The following is a 24999-nucleotide window of genomic DNA, read 5'->3' on the forward strand; positions in this document are numbered from 1 at the left end:
CACTATAAAATAAAGGACTTGAATAACAATATGCATAAAGGTTATCCAAATGACTGTTCTTAAAATAATACTCTCTTTTGGCATCATTGTAAAGATAGTGGGAATTTCATTTCCCCAAAGTTTGAGCTGGCTACATTACATTATCTTGGAGTCCAGGTACACCTTGTAGAACTATTTGAAGGAATGAGGTAGCTGCAGCAGAATACATGTATCCAGACTGGCACTAACGCCAGCTGGGGCAACGTGACCCAATTTTAAAATGAGGATTTTTAGGAGAGAAGACAGATTTATCTATGTTATGCACAATATGCAGCTGATTGTTTCATAAATGGTCACTAATTGTTTTTGCTTTAAAAAATGAAGACTATGGAATGAAGGACAGATTTCATTAGGGACGAATTAACGTATCCTTAAAGAAAGTAATGGAGGGTGAAAGCCCTAATTCTCGCCAATCAGTAGGCTATAAAATACCAGGTAAGCATTAGCAGTATTGTTTGGGGATGGCAACGCCTGCACAGACACGACATTCCGGGAAGGCCAGAGGAGTCGGCGGAGCTGAGGCCGCCCCGGGCTCGGGGGGCTGGGCCCAAGTGCCCCCAGCTCCTGCCTGCGCGCGGCTCCGCGCGCCTGCAGCCACCACCTCCTCTCCTACCTGCCCTCCAAGGCCCTCAGGAAGCGGTGCTTTAGAAACAGGGAGCACAGAGCCCAGCCCCCAGATCCTCTGCAGAAGCACCCAAACCTGGGGAGAAGAAAACCCTGAAGGATTTTACGGTTGGCTATCGGAGCAAAGGGAATTTCTGTGAGCGAGTGCAAGGCGCCGGCTCAGGGCACCGAGCCCGCGATGCCGCCCGCTCCCATGCTGCGCCGATCCGCGAGGGACAGAGCCGCGGCGCGCGGCAGCTCTCCAGCACAGCAGCCGGCCTCCTCAATCCAACCTGCTTCCAACATCAGCATGTAATCTGTCCCACTGTTAAACCCAAATTTGTTAGGTTCCTTTAAGTGCAAATTCCTTAATATGCTTGGGCAGAAAACGTAATCATTTTGGAGTTGCATGTCCCATGGGATAAATGTTCCTTTATGTAATTAAGAGAACCTGTATATCCGCCAAATATGACTTGCCAAAAAAATTACTTATAAATTGAAAGGTTGAGACAATGAATCGTCCTTCAAGCGGCTTCAAGATTTTTAAAATTCTTTGCTAATTCATTTACAAACATATGAATGCACTGAAGTATATTGTGTTCAGATATTAAGATTGTCATGTCACCTTTATTGACTAAATTACCATTAATCCCAAAGTGTCCTAATGAAAAACTCTGGTAACAAAAGCTCATTGACATTTTATAAACATTTCTAAAATCCTCTGTAGAAGCCAGAGCTTAGGAACGGAACTCTGCTCTTTGCTCTAATAATATCGTAACAACGAGAGGAAGTGGCATGAGGAATAGAAAAGGCGTCTTATTCGTCTTCATTCAGGAGTACAGGAACTTCACAATTTGATATAGCGCCATGGCATAAGAAATCACAACACAGCTGGCTAGCACTGCTGAAGTCCTAATACAAACACTATGAGTTTACATGTCTTGATCAACATCGCAACTTTTATTGATTACTGTGTTTCCTAAAAATAATTTATTTTTAAAATGAAAGAGTTCCAGTAGCTTGTATCTAGAATAAAATAATAATAATCTATTAGCACATTCGGTATATTTATACTTAAAGATATAACTATCTTCAAAGAATAAAAAAACACCAAGCAAGGAGTTCTGCTGGATCCTTTATAAGTCATTGCTTCTATTAAAATGGAATGGGTGTGGGGGAGAGGGGGTAACCAATTACATACAATAGTAAACCAAAACCCACACAGTAAAGAACTCGGCACGTTCTTTGCAGACAGTCCTGGATTTCCCTTGGAAGCTGCTTTTGCTCGGAACAGGGCAGTTTTGGCACTTGAGACGCGGCTGTTGATGGAGCTTGTGCACGTGTGTTGTGCAGGTCTTTCCCTTCACTAGCATGACATGGAAGACTTCAAAACAAGGCTCCGAAAGGCTCTAGGAATAAATGACATTTTTTTGTCGAGGAAATGATAAAGCAGTAACCTCGTTTACTAGAAAATACAGGCAGGTGCTTTGCAGCTCCCTGCCGTTAAAATGCAAGTATCTTCAAGCAGTTAATGATCTGATCCCTAATGCTACTACAGAATAAAGATAAACAGCTGTCTAATCTAGGTTTATACATCTCAGTGCATCCTTTGCAATTAATACTTTAATGCACACAAACAAGAAACTTATTAAAGCTTATAGAAAAAAATGTTTTGCCTAATGTCTTCTTTTTCATGCAGGTATGTGTGCTGTACATGTAACAAATATTGGTAAAAATCACTGGAGAATGCTCCACTGTGCTATAGCAGAAAGTATTAGAGAAGACAGCTTAAGCTTCCATTCCCAGACCAGCTCGTGCCGGGCCTTCTCAAGCTAAATGCTCTCTGGAATCAGCGAGAGCTCAGCCTGAGAAAACCCGACAGGACCAGGTCTCTCCTAGCCCCTCGTAACTCTGGCCCTGCAGCGGATGCAGACGTGGAACGTTTTCGTTCCTGGCACCTGGCTCGTTTGAACCACCTAGTGATGTTTAAGGCCCTTCTTTTAGGCAGTAAAGTTGTTCCAAAAACTAATCGTGCATCCGCTATCTTCTAATGCTGCTAGAGATGTTCAGTATTTTTGGTTTTACCAGATATGAGATGAAATTACTTTTCTAGTTATTAACATCAAGAAGATAACCAGGCTCAATGGTGGTGGAAAATATCAGTGATCTTGGCAAATGGGTCCAGAAAGTAGGAGACCTCCTAATACTCAGGAAATGCATTTACTGCTACATGCTTCTAGAGCCTACCCGGGCAGGCTTTGGGAAGAAAACAAGCAAATATAAAAATCAATAATCCTCATTTCCAAAAAAATAGTTTTGCCACGAACCTGCATAAAAAACGCACGTTCCGCAGAGTCGGTCGGTTTTAGAAAACACATGCAGGGCGGCGTGGCAGGTGTCGCTGCTCTAGGACCGACGTGGGTTCTATAAAATGGTCGGTTATGGTAATCATTTCAATCACGTTGGATCTAAGGCTTCACTGATAATGTAAGACATAAGGGCTAATTACATGAATTTATCCATTTAAAAAACCCAAGACTCAGCAGGTGAAAAGTTTTGTTAGGAAGTAAGGCAGCAGTGTCTCGTAAGAGTTACCATAGTTCTCTGAATCAAAAAGGTCAGCTCTGCAACGTTACTGCGAGCAGGGGTATTTTTTGATACTTGTATTTTTATTGCAAGCTCATTCTGACCAACACGTTACTCTGGATTTTCATCATTTCCAAATGTTTAAGAACCACCCCCTGGATTTCACCCCGCAATTTGACCTGATGTTCGGGGGAATTCTTGTGCGGTGCTGGACTCTGCAGACATTCAGAGAGGGATTTGGGGAGACGCACCATAGGGGTGCTCGATGTACAGCAACGTGGGAACTCTGCACACTAGGCATGGAGAGTGTACTCTTCCATTTAAAAAGGCAGAATATTAAAAATGGGAGAAAAATACCACATATCTATACACTGATGCTCCATTTTGGGACTACTAGCTGTATTCTGGTAAACAAGAGAAATAAACGACTTTTCTCCAACTTCAACCATGCCAACTGTTCTTGAGTTTGTTCATTCTCCTGTTTCTGTTTCCCCTTATCCCATCCTAGATCATCACTGCTGACCACAACAGAAATGGCAGATCTGTCTTGACTAAAAAAAAAAATCACCCTGCTGCAACATCCATGCCAGATTTAAAAATAATTTCAAACTGGAAAGTATTTTCTAACTGCTGCATCAATTTATGACACTTGGCACTACAGTCAGTTTACATTAGGTTTGTCTGAAAAAGCCATTCTGGAAATACGTGGTTAGAAAAAAATGCCTGTATTCTATCTTGAAGTATAAATTTAGCTTCCAGCAAACAAACACTGTAGCTGATTTTCTGACTTCTAGTGGTCTATAATTTTCTGATTTTTCATTGGCATTTTTTGAATCGATTGCAACATGCTCAAGTCGACTTTCCAGTCAATTCACCCAAATTCCAACAGGAATTGGTTTATAAATTGGTTCCAACTGGAACTGGTCATTTGGAATTTCCAGCACAGGAAATTATTTTTTAAGTGTCTTGATAAGTACCCTAAAATTACAAACCGATGAGTCTAATATCTAATGATGAGAAAAAGGTTCAGCTATAAATGCACATGTACTAAAAACAAAAAACAACCTATAGGGTCGGGTGTGAACATAAGGGCACGGAATCTTTTTTTGCTCCCTACGTGACATCCAGTGGTGGCAGAGCGCGACGTCGGCGCGCCCGCGCTGCCCGCCACGGGAAGCTGATGCCTTTTCCTAGCTACGTCATGGCAAGTTAGCAACCCGCGCGCTGCTTTCTCCCCAGGGCCTCAAAGCCTGTGGCGCGAGTCGTGGCTGTAGCCGCCGGGGGATCCTCGGGTCCGATGGGGTTTGTACGTGTCCTGGTATGAGTCAGAGTATTCTTCTTCCACTAGAGGATAGTGATCTCGGCTGTGCTGGGAACTGGAAGACAAGCGGTTCCTGCTCTTCCGAGCCCTTTCGTTGTGGTAATTTTCATCTGAGGTCATTAGGCTTCGGCGTTCGATGGGCGAGTTCTCTGCAGAATGGTTGCTGTGTCTCATACGCTGGCTCTATGAGTGTCAGAGAATCCACGTGTTAATACAGGTCAGAAAGCAGCCCCCTGACTTTAACCTAGTTTTGAGACTTATTCTGAGGTCTTTCAGAATCCATCCACTTTTGTGTAATTCACTTTATATTAAAATTTGCTTGCTATGGGAAGGGGTTATAGCAATAGTCTGGTTCCTAGAGCTGAAAGGAGACCAAACACAGTATTACAGTGCGTATCTTAGAGCATTCACCATGTGAAGTAGTACAGGTCATTCTGCATGAAAAGTGAGCTGATATATTCAGCATTTATCACTCTTCTCTGATCATGAACATAATATTCATGTTTTTGTTCTGTTTAGAAACTTTTTATCATTGACTTAGGTGGGTTTAGAAAACATCTGAAGAGGCTTTTTGTGTGACTGTTTTTGTCTTTTTCTAAGGTGCAGCACTCTGAGCCCACTGGACATGACTAGGAGATCATGGGCAGCTAACCGGGCAACTGAGGGATGGTTATAGTTGCTATTTATTAACCCAGTCTTGTTACTAAAACGTAATATCTCAAATAAATAGATCTTTCCTAAGTTAATTTATTAAACAGAAGTAGAGATTTACGAAGCCTTTGCTCTCCTCACATTCCCATACTGATCTGTGTTAACTTTGGTCACAGGCACAAACTGAGCTCCTCTTTTCTCCCGTGAACGGGTGCAATGCAGCCCTGTGCCTGCGCGGGAGAACCAACTTTCTGCCTCTCGCTGTTGCAGTAACTAAACCCCTCCGTGCGCTCCGAGCGAGCGCCCAGCTCTCTCCTCCTCGGGGCCCTTGCCCAGTGCTGTTCTCGCCCAGGGACCGGCAGCAGAAGCTGCTCCACGGGCGCGTGTTGTGGCCTCGGGTGCCCGTCCAGGCGGACGGGTCAGCTGGGGCTCCAGCCCTGCCCGCGCGGCCCCTCTGCAGCCCCCGTGCAGCTGCGCAGGGGCCAGCGCCGCCGCGGCCCTGCGCCGAGCAGGGCTCCCGCCACCAGGCTGCGGAGGGACCGTGCGGCCGGGCCCGTCTGCCTGTGCCCGCCCGCGGCCGCGCGGCTCCTCTCACCCCTCTCTCCCTCGGGCACCACGCTCGGCACGGGCTGCACGCCAGGATTCCTTCCTACGGCCAAGGGCCCCGCGTCTGCCTCACAAACAGCTGCCCTCGGCACTGAGTTGTGGTCACCCTGCGGCTCGTTGGGGTTTCTGGGCGCAGAGGCGCTGCCGCCCCGCGACGCAGCTCGCCAAGCGCAACCCGCGGCTCTCCCGCGCTGCCTCCAGCCCGCAGCCCTGCTCTCTCGCTGCTCCCGCCTGCACAACGGCTGCGGCCTCAGCCCGCTGCCAGGCACAGAACAACCTCCGAGCTCTCAGCACCCTCTGTGCCATAAAACACAGCCCTTCCTCCCAGAAAAAACCCTCAGGGGGGTAAGGAACACATAGCCCAGCACTCCTATGGGGAATTCATGTCTAGTTCCTGGAATTAGACTAAACTTTGCGGGTTTAGGCCTAGCCAGGGACCAGCCACAAGGACTGACCGATAGTCCCAAGGTGCCAGAGAGAAAATGCATCCTCTGGAGACCTGTGAGACACCGTGTCCTTCCAGGGGAGGCCGTGGCCAAATGCGCGCGACGGGAGGCAGCTGGGACTCTGTCTGCACCACTAAACTTCACCCTGATGACCATCGTGACGGCCAAAGATTCAAGTTAAACCATGTTCAATTCCCAGGAAACAGAATTCCAAGCCACAAGCATTTAAAAAAAGAAAGCTCTTCCCAAGTCCCGACGAATATACGAATATATACGTCATATATGAATCGATCGTCCCAGTACATCTGCATCTTTCTCAGATATCATTGTTTCAAGGCTCTTGATATCCAGTTTCCCAAGGACTGAACCAAATTCTTCCTCAAAGGTGAAGAAGAGTCATAAGGTCATGAGCAGCCTAAGTTCTTACTACATAATAAGCACCCAAAATAGTTTAATTCTTAGGATTTGCATGAGTGCTTTAATCACCATATCACAACATTACGCTTAAAACTGATGCAAATCCTTCCAAAGGCTTGAATTTGTGTAAACCCTTTAGGTGGGAAAGCTCTTCAGATGATGGAAGTCTTAACTGCAAGATCACCACGTAAAGGCTGGGCCCCCTCGCGTGGCCGCGAGCACTCGAGCGGCTCCGAGCGCCAAGTCCTGCTGCCTGGCGTTGGGCATCGGTCACTCAGGGTGAAATTTACCCCTCTGCAGAGAACTAGCACCACTCAAGTCCCATCTAAGTCTTCACAAGTCGGGTGAAGCGGGGTTACGTGCCGCATACCTTCAGCCAGCCCACTGCACAGGGGTGATTTTCATCTTCAGTGTGAGTTTTCCCTAAGTAAATGGAGCAACATTTGACAGTCATTGCTGGTGTCCATTGATCAGAGATAAATAAATGCCTGAAAAAAATTCTGTGGATACACCCAGTTTTTACAATGGAACTGAAGAGGTGAAAGGTCTACAGATGGGATTTTATTGTCATGACGGGATGGAAAACTGAAATTTCAAAGGCAAGTGAAAATGGAAACAACATTTTACACGTGCACGTTATCGGTAACAGAACAGTGCTTGTGCGTTCAGCCAGTCAGGACACCGTGACTCACTGATCCTACTAAAATCGAGCACATCATTAGAAACATGAGTATCAAGTGTCACGCACCTCCCGCGAAGCGCAATTCGCTCGCAAAAGAACAGCTTCATATTAATTGCAAACACTGAAACATTTCCTCCAAGATCATTACCTGCTTCCAGATTGTCTATAATCAGAACAGAGGTTAAGCTGTCAGGTGAATCATTCATTAAAAGCACCTGCTCCACTCTGCTGGCGCGCACCCCAGAGGCGCACGCTCCTCCAGAGCCCCCCCGCTGCACGGATTGCTCTGCGCGAGCCTGAGCTCTGCAAACATCCCCAAGTGCAGCTTCCAGAGCATTTTCTGTTTTCAAACTTAGTAAAGCACGTACTTCTCATTAAGGGCTATTTACATGCCACGTTTGAAGTTTCAAAGTTCAGCCGTTTTTGAGCTATCCCTGTGGAAAAAAATGGTCAGAATTTTTTTCAATGGATAAAAAAATGTATTTCATTCACACTCAACGAACTGAAAACAGTGAAGGCGTTTTGCCGAGACAACACACAAACACTGAACTTTTCACCCAAAAGTGAATGTTTTGTGGAGTTATGAGGGCAAAAACGGGATTATTACAGAAACTGTCCCACGACCTTAACTGCAGTAGCTGTTAGCTCGACTGCTGTGACGTTTTGCACATGCTTATTCTCAAACCGAACGGTTTCAGTTTCTAACGACGCTATTTCCAGAGTAGAAAACGCGCTGTCTCCTAGCACGGCTGCAACACCCTTTGGCAGCGCGTCGTTCTCCTGGCCACGGCGGGTTACTCGCCACGAGGGCCGGAGCGGGAGCGCGGGGCTCCACGCGGCGCTGCGCCCCGCAGCGCGCGCCCACGGGGGCTCTGCAAAGCCCCCGCGCTGCCCGCCCGCCACCAAGCACCCAGGGGCTGGAAGGGCTCCTACCTGCAGCCCGGAGATGGCGGCGGGGTAGGGCGAGAGCGCGGCGGAGCCCAGGCTGCGGCCCAGCAGCGGCGTCATGGGCGTGCTGCTCGTGGTGTGCGTGGCGCGCCAGTACGCCTCCAGGTACTCGGCCAGGTGCTCGCACGCGTCCTCCAGCTGGTTCTCGTCCAGAATCACGTCAAACATCTCCTGAGCACAACAGCAAGGGCGGGGGTCATTGCACGGTTGCAGGGGAGAGGGATTGTGCACAGGTCTCACCACGCGAATCCCTTCTAGTGAAACAAATAATGATTAGAGCTTCAGGACTGCAGAGAAATGAGCTGAGTGGGTCTCAAAAGGGATCAAAGGCGCCCTGCTGATCCCTCTGCAGGAGCCAGGAGGCCCCCGCAAGGGGAAGGGCTCGGGATCCCGGGGCTGCTCTGCTCCGTGATGGATGCCAGCACAACAGGGCTCTGCGGGTGCCCGGCAGTGTCACCTTCCACGCACACACTAACGAAACTCCCGCTAAAAGGAATTCTCCCCCCTTTTTTCTTTTTCTTTTTTTTCCTCCAAATTAATTACTTCTAAATTTGGTCCCACTGAGAAAAACAAAAACATATTTTCAGCAGCGAAGCTCTGCACCTCATCTTCAGTCTTAACTCTCATCTTGGTGGAAAAAAATCTATTGTGAAAACTTCACAGGAAATGTGCAGTGCAGGTGCTGCAGGTGCGAGAGCAGCTGGTGCCAACCACACAACCACACACTGGTTTTCCCCCCGTGCACAGTTACAAATCTGCTCAGTATACACAGAACTGAGGGTTCCAGGATAAGATGTTCCTAAGATGAGATATAAAACCACACAACGGACTTATCATAAACCTGAATCTCGCATCTCCCTTTTCCCAAAGCCCAGCCTACCCCTTCCCTTCCCTCTCCCCCACCAGCCGGCCCCAAGACGTCCCCTTCTCTGCACCCGGGCTCTCGTCCCTTCCTTCACCCTCAGCACCACCGAGAATCCTCCCACCACCACCCGCAACAGAACTAGAGGAGCCCTGCGCTGGCTCTTACCTGCTCTCTGCGTAAAAGATCGCTTTGTTTTGTACTAAGAAGAGTCATATCCCAGTTTTAAAAGCTGTTTGTGTCTATTTCTAGTTATAAGGGACCCCAAAAATAACAGAATCAGGACATAGTCACATTAAAACCTTTTTTTTTTTTCTTCTTTTTTAACTGAGTCCTACTACTGAACTATCATCCAGCAACACAGGATCAGTGGGTTGAATAAACCCATAACCCTCTCTAAGTCAGTCCTAAGACTGTTCTCTTCACCTGAGTAATACTGGTTGAGTTCCATGTTTACTGCTCCTATCTCTGTGCTTCACACATTGGTTTTGCTCTTTAAATCCATGTTGATAAAGCTACACATTCCGTTACACAGCTGCATCACACACATCACCGTTTGATAGAGAAACAGGTGGAAGATAGTTAAAAAAGTTACAGTTGTGAACTGAGAGGTAAGTACATTGCAATTACTTTGCTTTGGAGACTCCTGAACGCAGCGCACGTCCATGCAGCTCACACGAGGGGCGCGTGGGCAGAGACCTCAGCTGCACCGAGAGTATTAACAACCTTAACAGCAACAGAGCTGCCTTCTTTTTAAAAGATACTTAGATTATATATAAAAATCTACCAGGCACAGTAACTGAGCTCTTCAGACTCCCATTTGAAGGTCACTTGGAAGAGCTGCAGACTGTCAGGATTTTGATTCCAGGGCTCTGCATGTTTTGCTACTGTTTTTACAAGAAAATAAAGAATTACGGAGAAGCGATGTATTTTTTCCCTTGCATTAAAGAGTTCTGCTCCTAGCGAAACTGCATTTGTTACACTTTGCTAGTTGATTTGAACCATAGTTGGAAAAGCTGCAGGTTGGTTGAGGACCAGCTACGTTCCCAAGGACAGGAGAGGTGAGGCTGCTGCCCTGCTCCCAAGCTCTGTAGATACCACCAGGCCTGTGTGGAAGAAGACCCAACACCGCACAGGCCAGAATAGGAAGAATCAAGACTAGTAAGAACATGGGCTCATACAAATGGGCCAGACTGTCACCTCCTGGCAGCACCAAGCTCAGCAACGACTTCCTTGAACCGCAGCACCAGGGGGAACCGCTTGATTTCTGCAGAAACCTGCTGCGAGTTGGAGAGCAGAAACTGCTCTCTGATGGAGTTTGGTTAAATGTCTGAAATTGAGACGCTGAGATTTGGGGTTCAAGTTCCTATCCACGTTGGCCTCGCTTTGTCTTAGGCAACAAAGCACAAGAGCAGATCGGGTAGCAAAGAGGGCTTCACCAGACACCAGGGTGGACGACGCCTGTGCTGTGATGCCACCGAGAAGCAAGAGCTCCTTGGCACCCGCTGCTCACCTCAACCACCACCAGCACCGGCCTCGTTTCAACCTAGGCGAGCCAACTGGCTGGGATAACAGGAAAGCACTATACACAAGGGCAAATAAGGTGGTAGAATGTACATTGGCTTCTTCACGTGGGTGAAAAAAGAATACACCTTGGGAATACGAGGAACAGGAGGCAGGCCACTCTCCAGGTAAGCCTGCAATGACCACGACAAGTAAATACCACAAGCCCAGGTCAAGGTGCAGACAAGACTCCTTTTAACTCGCCTCATGCCCATTACAAGCCAGAAAGGACTACGGAATATATGGAATATACAGGAATTACTTCACACTAGAGAAACATTCCATACTGCTCCAGTTAACGGGACCTGAATGGCTCACGGGAATTCTCTGCTCCGCTTTAAGAGATACAATCCAGTGGAAAAAATACGTGCCAGTAACATAATACAGCGAGCTCGAGCAGAACTCGAGACGGGCAGGAACCTGTCGGTGCTGCTCGCAGGGACGGGCAGGGGCCGCCAGCGACGCCGTCTACGGTTACCGTAACCAGACGCTGCCCTCAGAAGCGAGGGGAGAAACTGCTCTGCAGGACAGATACTACCCGAATCCAGTAGCTGTTTCAGGCAGCTTGAAAGTTTTTTTAGAAAGCAGATGCACTAATCTGAAATTATCCCGCTCCATAGCCAAATCCCAGAATTAAGGCTCCAGAGGGAGGCCGAGCTGCTCTCGGCAGGCAGGAGGCAACGCTGCTGAGGAAGGGAGGGCACCCACGAGGCAGCAAGTCCAGTCCTGGTGAGAGGCCAGGCGAGAGCCACCTGATGGCAGGAAATAACCTAAGAGCTGCTGATTTTGACTCAGCTAGACCGGGGGACAAGAGGGCCATTTAAATGAAGGATGAGCCAAAGATTAAGGTTTCTCCAGGTATTTTCCATAGGATGGAGCACCACCACTTTAACCAGCACTGGCTCTGGGTGTCTCAGGGACTGCAGAGCGCTCCAGCAGATGCAGCTCGGCCTTAACTCCCACCAGGCAGAGCAGGTAGAGAAGAAAACCTTCCATTGCTATACACGGCCCAGAAACGCCTCAGTTAGCTCGCTGTCAGTGGGGACAGGAGAGGAGGAGGCTGCGCAGTTTTTGGTGTCTAACAAGTACACAAAAAGCAGTCAGTCTCTTGGAAATAAATCCTTGTGGGTAGTTATTCCAGAACAGCTGTTAAAAACAAAAGCTATTGCAGAATAAAAAGAATTAAAGAGCTTTCATTTGAAACATCAGTGTTATCTTTAAGGTCTTTATAATGGAAAACAAAGTCTGCTTCTAAGCATTATCTGACCATTAAGGGTTGGGCATCTGTTTTGCTGATCTCACCTCTCGAACTCATTCCTGGAGCCCTCCAAGCCATTCCTTCTGACAGCACTTTTTAATCAGACAGAATCAGCCCGGGATCCTACTTGGCGTCCTGAAATTCTGCAAACTACTCTGTGCTTGCCTTTCAAAGATAAAAGCAACTTTGTGCTGCCTTCTCCAAACACCCGCATGTTTTTCCACACAGCACCTGAGGGCTCAGCCACCTGGCCAGGCCCTTGCTCCTTAGGCAGCTGCTCACCTGGAGCGGCGGCTGGAGGAGGCGGGGGCTGCCACGAGCTGCTCCAAGGAGCTGCCAGGAGGCCAGGAGAGAGGCTCCAAGGAGCCGTTGGAGCAGAGCTCAGCTCCAAAGCACTGCCGGGGCAGAGCTGGGCCCCTTTGCAGCAGCAGCCCCAGGCTCTGTGCAGCCCTGCTCCCAGCGTGGGCCGCGGCCCCTCTGCCACCAGCGGTACCCGCCACGCTGGAGCTGACGCTTTGCTCAGCTGGCCGATTATCAGCGCAAAGGTTTCAAACGTCTTTTCCTTTCTTAGCAATAAAAGCTGATCTAGGGTTGCAGGGCAGGCTGAATCACCACAGAGTGAAGTGATAACATGTGAACTCAGCTGCAATCACGGACCAACACAGCAGGTATCTTGAACACTCCACGTACTCCAAGCTCTTTAGCCTTTCTTCTGTACTTACTGGTGGGCACTGCGCAAGTTTATCAGCTGCCACCAACTGCACATTCAGGTGTTTACTTTGGGACTTCCCTCTGGATTTAATCAGTCGCTGCAAAACCTGAGAGAGGAACACAGGAAAATGTAAGTCCAAGGATCACACATCTCCAGAAAGTTTTCAGAGATAGACATGCTACTGGAGCCAAGACTATTACATTTAATAAAATGGTATAAGCAAAAATGTATTTCTGGTAAATACATACCCCGAAAGCTGTGCACATTTCTCTCTGCAACAGATTCAAATGCAATACAACGAGTGACTCTGCTTGATTTCACTTTAAGTAATAGGTTATTTTTGACAAATGTAATCTTCTAGAGGACTGTGAAAATCAGAGAATTACACTGTATTGACTGCAGCACAACAGTAAGAGCACGTTATGCTGCGTAGCAATAATGCAGTGACTCAATCTGTTCACAGGTATGTACTGAGTAGAGAAATCATTTTAACACACACAGGTCATATTACCTCAGTATTTTTTCTTCCCTTATGTTGATTTCTCAAATTTAAGAGGTGGGAAAAAACAGGATTTCAGCCTTATTTCTACGTAAGCTCTCTAAATTTACAGGATCACAGAACAACCAAGTACTTTTAACCTGGAGGGACCTCTAGAGGTCCCAACTCTCCTGAGCTTCCTGGCTGTCCTGAACAGACCCCTAAGGGATCCTGCCGAACAACTCCCTGGAGAAGCCTGTGTGGGAGCCCTGGGCTGCAGAGCAGTTACTTGTTTTGCTCACTTCTCTCAGGATCTTCAACTCCACGAGCTCCAGGCTGCTGCAGCCAAGGCTGCCCTGGACCTTCCCAGCCCCAGGGAGCTCTCGCTCCTCCAACAGCTGCCTCTCCAGCGCCTGCTGGACACTGCACCACGACCTGGCTGGGGGTCCCCCCTGTCACCTGCTGGGCTGTGGCTGCTCCCGCAGGCTCTGCAGGGCAGCAAGGTTTTGCTCCCGAGGAATTTTTCATCCATGGAAATGCTGGCTGCCCTGCCTAAAGCTCAGCCTAGGGCCAAGCTGAGGGTTGGGGTAGAGAAGGGAGCGTGTGGAGCTTCCTGCAGCCGAGGCTCAGCCCTAGCACATCCATCCTCTTCTCTCTCAGTGCCCTGCTCACTACCACACTGCCCACCCAAGCACCAGCTGAATCCACAAACTATCGGGTGAATCTAGACTAGATGTTATATATTCAATAAAGGCCCTTATAGGGCAGAGGTTCTTTAACAAAATGTAAGCCAAATCTCTAGCAGCAGACAAGATCATGGGGCAACTCACTGTAATATTCATTTTTGAGAAGCTGGCCTTTATTCTTATTCTTAAAAAATAAGCAAATCCCTTTACTTCTTGCCTTCCTGGAAAGATGAAAAAAACAGTGAAAGATCTGAGGCAAATTATTCTGTAAAAAAATACATCCATAGCCATCATTTTTTTATATATATATACATATATATATATAAAAATATATATATAAATTAGTGCAAAACCTTTTTTTTGAGCATTAGTGCTCAAATTTGAACATAAAAAAAAAAAAAAAAAAAGAAAGGTTTTGCAATAATTTGCAATATAGCAAAGTTCTTTCCTAACATGAACTCCGTGGGAATTTCATCAAATCATTTTGCCAGACAGATATTGTTTGGAAAACAGGCAGATACCTTTGCACCAGTGAACACTGTTAAGACTTCTTAGCCCTACTGGATTTCCTTTGGCTAGTAAGAGACTTGTAATACATTAATGTAACCTCAGCTTTAAAGGATCTTAAGATGTATTTATGTATTATGTTAAAGATGAAACTTTTAATACAGAAAAGGGCAAGGTACATCCACATATTGTGGTGAGAAAGCACCCATGTCCCAGGGCAGGCAAGATACTCCCTTTCGGCATGTGCTTTTTGGTGGCTGCTGCCCAGGCAGCAAGCAGAGCAGCGGTGACCCTGGTGCTAGGGTGGCCAAGTGAAGCTCTGGCCAGCTAGGCTAGTGGACATCTGCAACCAGCGGGACACCGCGCTGTGACCAGGGAGCACTGGGAAGAAACCCCTCGCCCTTGGCAAGGTGCATTAGTTTCCAGATGCTTTTGCTGCTGCAGTTCAGTTTGTGCTGGATCCTCCCCTGGGGAGGCAAGAATCTTAAGGAAATAAAAATGACTTAATTGGTTTTCATGTCTTTCGAGAAGTAGGTTTCCTCCATTAAAGGACTGACAAGGGCTCTGAAACATTCGGTGTAATGGCTAGTAGTGTGAACTAACCACGATGGCCTGGACTGAACTCCTCCTTTTGAAGTTGTCTCTCCATATGAGAAAGCGAGCTCACAAAGAGGATAAAGTGAGGAAACTCAACACCCACTTCAAGGAAAGGTAGGGACTGCCAAGTGTTGATTAGCATCTTCCCTGGGCTTAATGCAGTATTAGTTAAGAACTCAAAAGCAGCTTTGAAGAACAACAGTTACATGACTAACTCCTCCTTCCTCTCCAGAGGAGAAAACGGGAGGAAAGAAATGAACTACACATGACAGATCTAGCTCATCAGTAAATGCACTGCTGGAGGTCTAAAGCAGTAGTGATAAAGCTGCAGAAGGCTCTGAGCTTCAAGCTTCTTGTATTGCAGCTATTGCTGGAAAGGAAAAAGAACCAATTCTGCCTCTGGGATGCACATATTCAAGGGTGAGATGCTTTACCTTTGGAGAAGACACTTTAACATGGACAATAATTGGTGCTAGAGATGTCTTGATTAGTTGTGCAGGGTGGTTGATCGTGTCTGCGTCCAGCACAACCAGCTGTAGGGACCTGGCCAGCTCAAAGATTCTTTCGATTTCGCTCTGTACTTCAGCTAGTGAGAGAGAAAAAACGTGTCCAAGTCATTCAAATTGAGCATTATTTAGACAAAAATAAAGTCATCCATTTACGCTGTGTATGTTCAGTTTATGAACTCCATTTATGAATTACTGTAACTTCCACAAAACAATCTATTACTCAATGCTATTATCTTGGAGAACATTCTGCTACCTGAAAATATGTAGTTATATACTGACTTATAAGATAAATGTCACCAAGCCATTTGGTACAATTAAATATATGTTTCAAGTAAAACAAAATATACCCAAGTGTATTTTCCAAATCTTCTAAATAACTTACAATAAAAACTGGTAGAATATTATTTAAAAAGACACTAATGGCTATGCTCACATCTAAACGTTTTTATACAAAGAAAAGAAAGAAACTTACTCCCACGTAAGTGCCATTTCTGATATTCATTGTTCTGATCCTTCTTAATCATGCACATCAATGTGAGGAATTTTAAAAGGATAAAGTCAGCACAAATTAAAGCCACTAAGTTTTACCAACAACATTCAAGAAAGCTGCATGTCAACAGTTCAGATGCGCTTCATTTGCCTGAGTGCTGTTCCAAAAAGATCTCAAGCACATGACTACTTATTAAAATTTCCCTTAAGTCTTTGGCTAAGACCTAACACCTTAGTGTTTTGAAGTCCCCCCTAACAGGTCCCTATAAGGATTATTTCTAAGCTTAAATTTGTCCTCTTGGCAGTATTAGTGATTTAACAGAAACACCACTCTAAGTCTATCCCTACGCAGATTTCCCACAGAGGTGCATATGTCCAAAGGGACAAGGTCTAGTGGATACTGCTCTCACCTTTGCACCACCTAATTTTGGGGTGGCTGATTCCCATGATTCCCATTCATAGCATGACAGCTATGAGTGGCACATCCAACCTCCTATCCCATATAGAGAGGGAGGGAATACGGCATTCCCACAGGGCACAGAAGAGGGAATTTGCCTTCCAGCTGAGCCAGCAGCGCTGGAACCTCTCTCCTATCACTTCTTGGAGGACAGTCACTCGGGCAGCATTCGGGGCCCCGGTTGCAGCTAAACTGCTGGGCTCCTTCTCCTAAAAGCTGAGCCAGGTCCACGTTTCCATAGCCTAAAAAGGTATCTAGTTCCACCACTCAAACACTCCCTGAGAACGTCAAAGGCTGGGTTTAAGTGTCTTTCCTTCCTGAGGAGATTCAAATCCAACTCCTTTTACCTCCTATGACATTTGTCCCATGTGCAAATACATGACACAGATTCCACCTCTACTGGAAAAAAAAATAAAGCAAGTGAAATTCATCAGGCCAGCGCAGCCCAGCCATCATGGCAGTGAGGAGGGAGCGGGAAGACCAACACCCCAGTTTCTCCTCCCTCAGTGAGACTGGAATTTTAAGCAGTTACTCAGTGTGAACTAGAAAACCAGACCCTGGCTCAGAAACAGAAATGTTTCCTTCCCAGATTGGCAGGGTGAGGGCTCTGCAGCAGCTGCTGGTGCAAAGTCCAGAGCCTCAGTCAGAGAACAAGCAGCTGTGAGACCACATCACCCTAGCAGAAAGCACTGAACTCCCTATTTCCCTCTCCTGACTACAGGCGCTAACTCACCTTTTGCAGGTAACAGCTACAAAACTGCTTGTTCTAGTCCTTGTAATTGCTTAACATGAGCGTGAGGCTAACAGGCCATTACACAGATAAATTTTGTCTCCCAACAGTGTACATGAAATGCAGCATTATAAAAATCCTGTAAGATGCATTTAGAATTGAAGAACTGATATGTCATCTTTAAGGCTGACATCCTGCCACTCTCTCCCAGTATGGAACTGTATTCAGAATTGTACCTGTGTCAATGTCTTACCTAAACTGGATCTTGTATTTGACCGTTCAATTATTGCCCTCTTGCTTGGATTATTTAGAACAGACCTCTTAGCAAGAGAAATGTCAGCTGTCACTCTAGTTATTGATATCCTATGAGTAAGAACACAGGACAGAACAAAACACAGTAGTCACATTTCCATGGCACTGTGCATCCCACTCCGGAATGCAGATACAGCACAGTACTGCTCAGGCATGCTTCAGGGCTCGGTTACAGCAGCATTAAAGTACAACCAAAGAGAATGCCACGGAGCTGGGCCACATTTGCTATCCCACTTCTATGGTCTATGTTATTGTAGACTCTTGCACAGTTACTGCTATCTTAGTTAATATTGTGAGTTAATTTTACCCGTCCCCAACAGGAATTTACAAAGTACCATAAATATCACAGGTTAAAGTGAGTCTCAGAGTTTACCGAACAACAGGAGTCACAAGGGTTATCACTCCCCTTCTCCCAAACGGTTTATGAGCTGCATTCTGACAGGCAAGGAAGGAGCATTTGGGCATCTGAGTAGCCCGTGTCTCATTTCTGAGCGCCCAGGAGTCACTCAAGGTTGGCGAGGAGAGAAGCACGCTGAGCTACAACTCTTTGTACTGCTGCAGCTTCCTCTTTAGCTTGGGGCAGGTAGTGTTTTCCAGTCTGTCAGGGCGCTGACAAGAGACCCAAGGTAAGCACCTTCCTAGACCTTGTGCATCAGGATCAGGGCTGGGAACAAAGCAATTCCAGGCCTCCATGCCTGAGTATTTCCCTTTAAATCGGATTATAAAACAAAGAATGCACATTCACTTCACATAAAATCCACTGAGGACTGCAATGGGATCCAGAGAGCCATGAATAATGAGGAGAAAGCCATGACTGGCAGCCATTCCTCACAATGCGAGGTTTTGGCAGCCCTAAATGATGTGAAGAAATTATCACATAGAGGGCTAAAAAGAGCAGACACATTTTTTCCACATAATACATAAGTTTGCTGCAGAGGATACAGTGGAGGCCAAAAATATGGGTTAAAAAGGACTTGGGAGTCAAAGTACAAGAGAGGAACGATAATAAATCCAGCCTGTGTCTTCTTATATTCTTCCTGCAGATGGCAAAGGAGGAGTTCACAGAGATCAAGCACACTGAGAGATGGGAAGGGGTCCTGTGAGCTTAAGTCCTGCTGAAGAGGTCTTTTGAGAAGCTCATCCCTGGGCACTCATTGCCCTTAATAGAAATGTGCATGTTACAAAACTGCAGCGGAAAGGGGAGAAAAACAAATACAAAGAAAGAAAGAGGGGGAAAAACCTGCAAAGCCATAAAAACTGGCAGGAAGATCAAGAAGCAGCTGAAGTTCCTAGAACGGAACTGAACTCATTTTTCTGAAGTCATTCAGATTTAAAACCAATTGTATCAGCTTGCTTGCGGCATTTAACTCTTCCGTGGCTAAATCCATGCTTCTGCCTGATCTAGTTATCAGCAGCTGCACGGCCACAGGGCTGTGCCAGCCCCCTTGGCAGCCCCTCTTGTCCCCTGGGGGACGCCAGGCTGCTGGGGAGCAGGGGAGGAGCCTGTACCCACAGGATGCAGGGACAGCCTGGAGAAAGGGCAAACTGAGCTGCACATACAGTGCAGACTTCACCCGTCTGCTCTTGAATCAGTCACTGCTTTTGTAGAGCTGGCCAAAATCACCTCAACTGGGCAACTACAGATTGGGGAAGGGACGAGATATCTTGCAATGCTGCCCGTTATTGGCGGTTTTGTTAGTTCATGGGTTATTTCAGTATTTCTTTATTGCACCCAAAAGCTACTTTACCTGCAAGTCCTACTCCAGCTCTTCTGGACAACAGACAATATTATTTCATTGTCTGAGGACCAATGTTTTAGATACAACATTCCAGATGTAGATACAGATTCATGCCTGATTTACTCGCATGTATCAGCAGTACAAGCTTCTCTACGCAGTTGCAATGCACTGAACAAACCAGGATGAAAAGGCAGCAAAACCCAAGATGCAGCCGATGCCTACAATGGTCAACAAGTTCCCGTGGAAAGGGAGAGAAAATGAGGACCAAGCACGTGTTCTTCATGAAGACATCCAAACATTTATCCCTTCTTGCACTTCCTTGAGATTTTTTTTTGCTTTGTTCCAGCTTAACAGATTGATTTCTCCTTACTGCTTCTTACAGTCTGACATATTTCACCTACATTTTAGTTTTTAGCGTTTCCTTCAAAGTTGCCTTTTAAAATATTTTTGACTAGCAAGAACTTATGAATTAAAAGCTGATTTTCTTACGAATTGGTCTGAGGTATCATTTCTGCACAGCGCTGAAACCTGCTCCGCTTCTGACACTTATTTCAGGATTGGAGTGTGATTAGCTTTATTTAGAGAACAGCCTGTAGCAGAGCCTGGAACTTGACAAAAGGTACTGGGGTGACCTTCGCCCAGTCAGAGCAGCTTGAGAATAAAATCAGAAGACATTTATTATTTGGTATCTGTAGGCTGCAGCAGTTCACCGAGATAGTGCAGCAACACACAACTGAATCAATGCTTAAGGTTTTTTTTTTTTTTTTTTTTTTTTTTTTTTTTTTTATGTCCATAGAGCTGCAAATAAAGCTGCAGCTGTATTTGCAATTAGTCATGCTTTACTTTCTCAGCTGGTCCATGACATCCCCAGAAGGAACTGGGAAGCTCTTGGAAAGTTTATCCATTTGTGAAGTTAACCCTGTGCAATCAGCTCTGGTGCACTGCAGAGACCTGAGAACTCTGCAGGTACGGGGGCCAGGAACAGGCCAGGACCTAGGAGGCACCGTTGCTCTGAGTCCCAGCTGGACACAAGAGTCCTGCCAAGGGGCACCCAATGCTCCGGATGCTGTCGGGCAGCATGAAAAGCCTGAGCCTCCCAATGCCACCCTTAAAGACAGGATGGTCCTTTCCTGGTGTTCTAATCACATCTCATCTGGATATCTTCTATACTTTCAGTCTGATAAAGATACTGAGGTAAAATTATTCAGACAAACCTAAAAATCCTTCTACAGCCAGAGCAGATATGAAGATATGTGCACTTTTTAAAATACATACATTGTGTTTTACCCCAGAATTGGCTGCATTTCAGTGTTGATACAAAGCTGATGAATCAGTTTTAAGCATGCATCAATCTTCTTGCGTTAAAGAATTCTAAAAAATGTTATTAATACATGGGGGAAAAGGCATGAAAAGGACAGTAGTTCTCACCTCCCATCAAACCTGTGCTTCAGGAAGTCAAAGAGAGCTTTCTGCATCATGTCTGTCACCTTTGCAGAGGTGAGGGAGATTGAACAGGAAGAATTGACAGGAAGAAAAAGAAGCCAAAAGTAAGAAAAGAGGTAAAAGATAAGGATTCTGCCAACAAGCAATACCTTCTATAGGCAGCAGTCATTCAGTTTCCATGATCTTAGCAGCATGCTTTTTAATAAATACTTGCAAATTTTCTGACTCATTCTCTAAAATGCTGAACAGAGGATGTGAGGGTTGTCACTCCTGATACTCTTCTTCATTTGCACTGAGATATTAGAACACTCCTCATAATTTTCCATCACAGCATCATATCCATCAGCTTGAGTACATGCCAGAAATTTAGGGGAATATTCAGGTAGAGGAGATCATTTGTTTTTCCCCTCCAGTTACATTATTAGAACTGGCTTAGAACTTCAGATACAAAATCCATCTTGTTTGATATTGTTCTAACAACAGCAGAAATAATCTCAGTGAGGCCCACAAGCAAAGAAAAAAGGATGTTTTTATTCCTATACAAGGGGAAACACCTGAGAGATGCTTGGCACCAAGAGCTGTAATCTACTTTCCTGAGTGAACTCTTTGTCCCTTTTGGTACAACTCAGGGTGACATCTATTATCCACCAGTCTAGACAGGAACTCAGTCAAAGCCCAGAGGCTTCTGGCAGCTTATTTCTCCTGTGCATTTTTTTTAAAGTGCTTCTTACAGAATTTAGTCAGAAAAAAAAAAAGACAAAAGAAATTTCCCATGTATGTTGCAAAGCAAGATCAGGTCTCTGCTACACAGATCACTATTTAAAATTAAAATTAATATACCAAATCCATTACCATTTAAAAGGGTACTTTATGCACTACTGTATGTCCAAAATGGCATATTTAGTGTGTTTTCTTATGCAGGGGGTATTTGTAGACATATACATGTAGGGCATGTATTAACAAAGAGCCCCTTTTCCCCCAAATTTGAAAATCCCTAGGGTAACTTAATCCACGGTGCAGCACTATGAAAATCAATGGATGGAATTTGCTTCTTTCGAGACACATCACCATAAAAGGCAGATAGTAGAAAATGAAATTTGCAATTCCTGCTTTGCTAAACTACACATTTAATCACTCTTGACAAAAAATCTGATGCAAGAACACCGCATTACTCTAATAATAGTACCATTCTGCAATCTTCCTAGGACTCATTACCTTAAAAACCATTCCAACACATTTAACTATATCCTATAAAGCACAGATAAAATTAATTAAACTAAATGAACTGTGTCTTTGATTTTATGTTAATTTAGTTTTAATGTTATTTTAGATTCTAATTCAGCAAAGCACTTAATAGGTGGTTAAATGCAGGTATTCACCAAAATGTCCTGCATAAAGCCTAAGTTCATGTTTAGCAAGTATTAAATGATCTTTGGACTGAAGGCTTCCTTGTCTGTACATTCTGATATAGTAATACTATTTAGAAAAAAGACAAGAAAAAATGCTGAAGTGATAACAAGCAGTTCCAAAATATTGATACTGGGGAATAAAAGTGACTATCCTGGAACTGTCTAGGTACTTGATATACCAAGTTTTATAGGGAGATGTAAAACTTTCATAAATGATATAATGAGAGAACAATGAGCTTTTAAACATTCAATGCATGGGCTAGTTTAACTACCACTGTATTTATATATGGGAGTCTAGTTAATTTGACTCTTGTAGCTTTTTTCTTTTTTTTTCCCCCCTGTAATGGACCTCGATTCTCTTTTCTTACTGATTTAACCAGGACCAAATGCCCAGGACTGAAAATCACAGAAGCCCATCGTGTTACAAGAATTGCAACTGCAGAGAGAGTCCTGGTGTTACCTACTGTTCAGCTTGGGCATCACAAACAAGGGGCTGATTCTGTTCTGCTGTGCTCCTAGCTATGCTCCTAGGCCTTGTATATAATATTCTGATTATTACATTAGCTCAAATCAATTAAAACTGCTATAAATCAATACCACAAATTAAACAGAGTATGACTAACCATGGATAAAATATGTTAATTAATTGCAAATACTTGGAATACATACCTCATATCCTTTCAGTGACGGACCCACTAAAACAACAGGCCTCATTGATGGTACTACATCATATGGGGGAACATGTTCTGTCTAGAAGAAAACATTCTATTAGATCCCATTATTTTTTCTTCCAACTTGAGATGAAAATCCTAGAAACTATGTACTACAATTAATAAAAAGAAATAATTAAAATGAAAACAAAAATACTTACCACTTTTTGTTTCTGCTTTGCTAAAAGATCAAATGAGAATTTGGTTACATATAATGTACATAATAAAAATTATTCTTGCAAAAAATCTTTTGGTTATGAACTGTCGACTTCTCTCACTGCCTCTCCCTTCTGACCAACTCTATTTTAATCAGTCACTTACTTGATTTTGGGTGAAGCTGCCACTTTTCTCCATTTTTTTCCCCAATCCCTTAGTAGTTACTACGCACTGAAAAATCAATGTCTTTTTCCTCCACCCCCCGACACAAGCACTTTTCAGTGGAATATTTTAATATGTCTGCAAAGGGGGGAAAGCCCACATTTTTCACACACAACTTTTAAAATAAAGTGCTTAGAAATAGCAAGAATTTCCTTAAATAACATCCTGCCTTACCAGTAGAAGTGGGTGTGGCTCGAAATGTGCCAGAAACCATTTCTCCGAGGCTCGAAGACGAATTCCCACTTGATTTCCTATGGCATCAGAAAGAGCCCCGTTAACTTGTGAGGTATCAGGCATCAGCCACTCACCCACCAGGCATTAAAAGAGTAAAGGTGGGGGTCTTCACCCCCATCTGGTTACGAGGAGGCTCTCCTGAGGTGAGAGATGAGGGGCACCACGCAGGGATGGATGGAACCCAAGGCACTGGGGACTAGATAGACCTGCACGTCTACAAGAGCTGCAAATGAAGGCTGTGAAGGGAGAGCAGGTTCTGCTACAGACTAAGCAAAGATTTCCGGCCACCTGCTCACAGGCTGGAAAAGGTGTCATTTCCAGTCACAGACATCTGCTAAACTCATCACACACAGGACACAATCCAGCTCTGCACAAGGCCACCCACGCATAATGCCAGTGACATATGGGGTCCTAGCAGCATATGTGACTAGGTCCCTTTGGAGGTTTGGGATATTAACTATTGTTCTAAATAATTCTTCCTGTGTAGCAATATCAGTGTAAATAGCTCCTTTTTCCTTCCTCCACCACTGTCCTCTGGCCACTCATCCAGCCCATTCCCTTCCCCACTCATCCAGCCCATTCCCTTCCCTCCTCGTCTTGTGCCTCGCACCCAAACAGAACTGCTTGGGCGGCCTGGAGCAGCGACCGGCTTGTGTGGGAAACCAAAGAAGGAAAAACGTTTGGATGAATCAGTGCCCTCATCCAGATCGTTCACAAACGTACAGACACAACTGTAACACACATGATATTGCAAATAACTAACAGTAGTTTCCAAATACCAAGACTCAGGAAACCCCCGTTAACAGAAAATGTTCACTGTTTTTGTCAGAGAAAGCTGGAATTCTTTGTGATCACGGACAGCCTGATTACTACAGCTACTCAAAGCCTTCAAAGAATTCTTAAGATACAGATCCTAAATGGTTTTATGTAACAAAAAATCCTATTCATGACTTATGAATTGCTTTCAGTGCTATCATACAGATGCAGGACTATTAGTATAAATTACAGAAAATCTTAATATATTTGTCTATTACATTATTCCTCTCCTCTCCTTCATACTTAATTTTATTCCCAATATACTCCACAGGTGAGATGCGCAATTATAAAATCTAGCCAGGATGTTGATACAGCAGAGGTTCACACAAGCAGAGAACTGTCTCCTAACATGCCATATCTGAAACAGTACCATAAATCCCCTCTAGTGCACATCTTTGAACGAGATGGCCCTCTTTCCATACAGTGGGATACACTGATTTCCTCTGAAGCCATTTCAAAAACTGTAAAAGCAATTTAGATAAAGCAGCGTTCAATCATTCTAAGAATACTTCCCCAGATGGTTTATCCTTATAACGATTCCTGACCTTGATTAGGTATATTAGTATGCCAATTCCCTGGCAGTACTAGACAGGCTAAATTATGCTCCTCTTCCTGCTAGCCAGTAGGGCAAAACATTTAAATTCTGTTTTCAACTAGCAGGGATAATATGCCAGTAGTAAAATGCATTGTGTGTGCTCGGCCTATGAAAGAGAGACTTCAAAATCCAAACTGAAATTAGGAGAAACTCTGTTTTGCACTCTAGACCTATGCCTGAGGTTATATTTATCAAGGGACTTGCAATTTCCACCTC

General features: G+C 45.0%; 1 protein-coding gene across 3 annotated transcripts in view; it reads right to left on the bottom strand.

Annotated features, from left to right (window-relative positions):
- Window positions 1–3838: 3838 nt before the first annotated feature.
- Window positions 3839–24999, bottom strand: part of CACNB4 (calcium voltage-gated channel auxiliary subunit beta 4) — a 55958-nt gene continuing 34797 nt past the window's right edge. Inside the window, exons 5-14 of one of the 3 annotated variants that reach the window (XM_026038149.1) lie at window positions 23313–23389; window positions 22922–22941; window positions 22720–22800; window positions 20627–20685; window positions 17401–17510; window positions 15397–15548; window positions 12705–12800; window positions 8285–8470; window positions 7040–7092; window positions 4689–4732 (exon numbers count right to left, since the gene is read on the bottom strand). In XM_026038149.1, the coding sequence (XP_025893934.1) occupies window positions 7042–7092; window positions 8285–8470; window positions 12705–12800; window positions 15397–15548; window positions 17401–17510; window positions 20627–20685; window positions 22720–22800; window positions 22922–22941; window positions 23313–23389 (832 nt within the window). In that variant the 3' untranslated portion in view covers window positions 4689–4732; window positions 7040–7041. Of the gene's footprint in view, window positions 4733–7039; window positions 7093–7666; window positions 7786–8284; window positions 8471–12704; window positions 12801–15396; window positions 15549–17400; window positions 17511–20626; window positions 20686–22719; window positions 22801–22921; window positions 22942–23312; window positions 23390–24999 lie in introns of those variants that run through there. The other 2 variants (XM_026038148.1, XM_026038150.1) reach the window with 2 other exon arrangements.

This window comes from Nothoprocta perdicaria, unplaced genomic scaffold, assembly GCF_003342845.1.
Source record: "Nothoprocta perdicaria isolate Ctin4 unplaced genomic scaffold, notPer1 scaffold_203, whole genome shotgun sequence".
NCBI classification, from domain to species: Eukaryota; Metazoa; Chordata; class Aves; order Tinamiformes; family Tinamidae; genus Nothoprocta; species Nothoprocta perdicaria.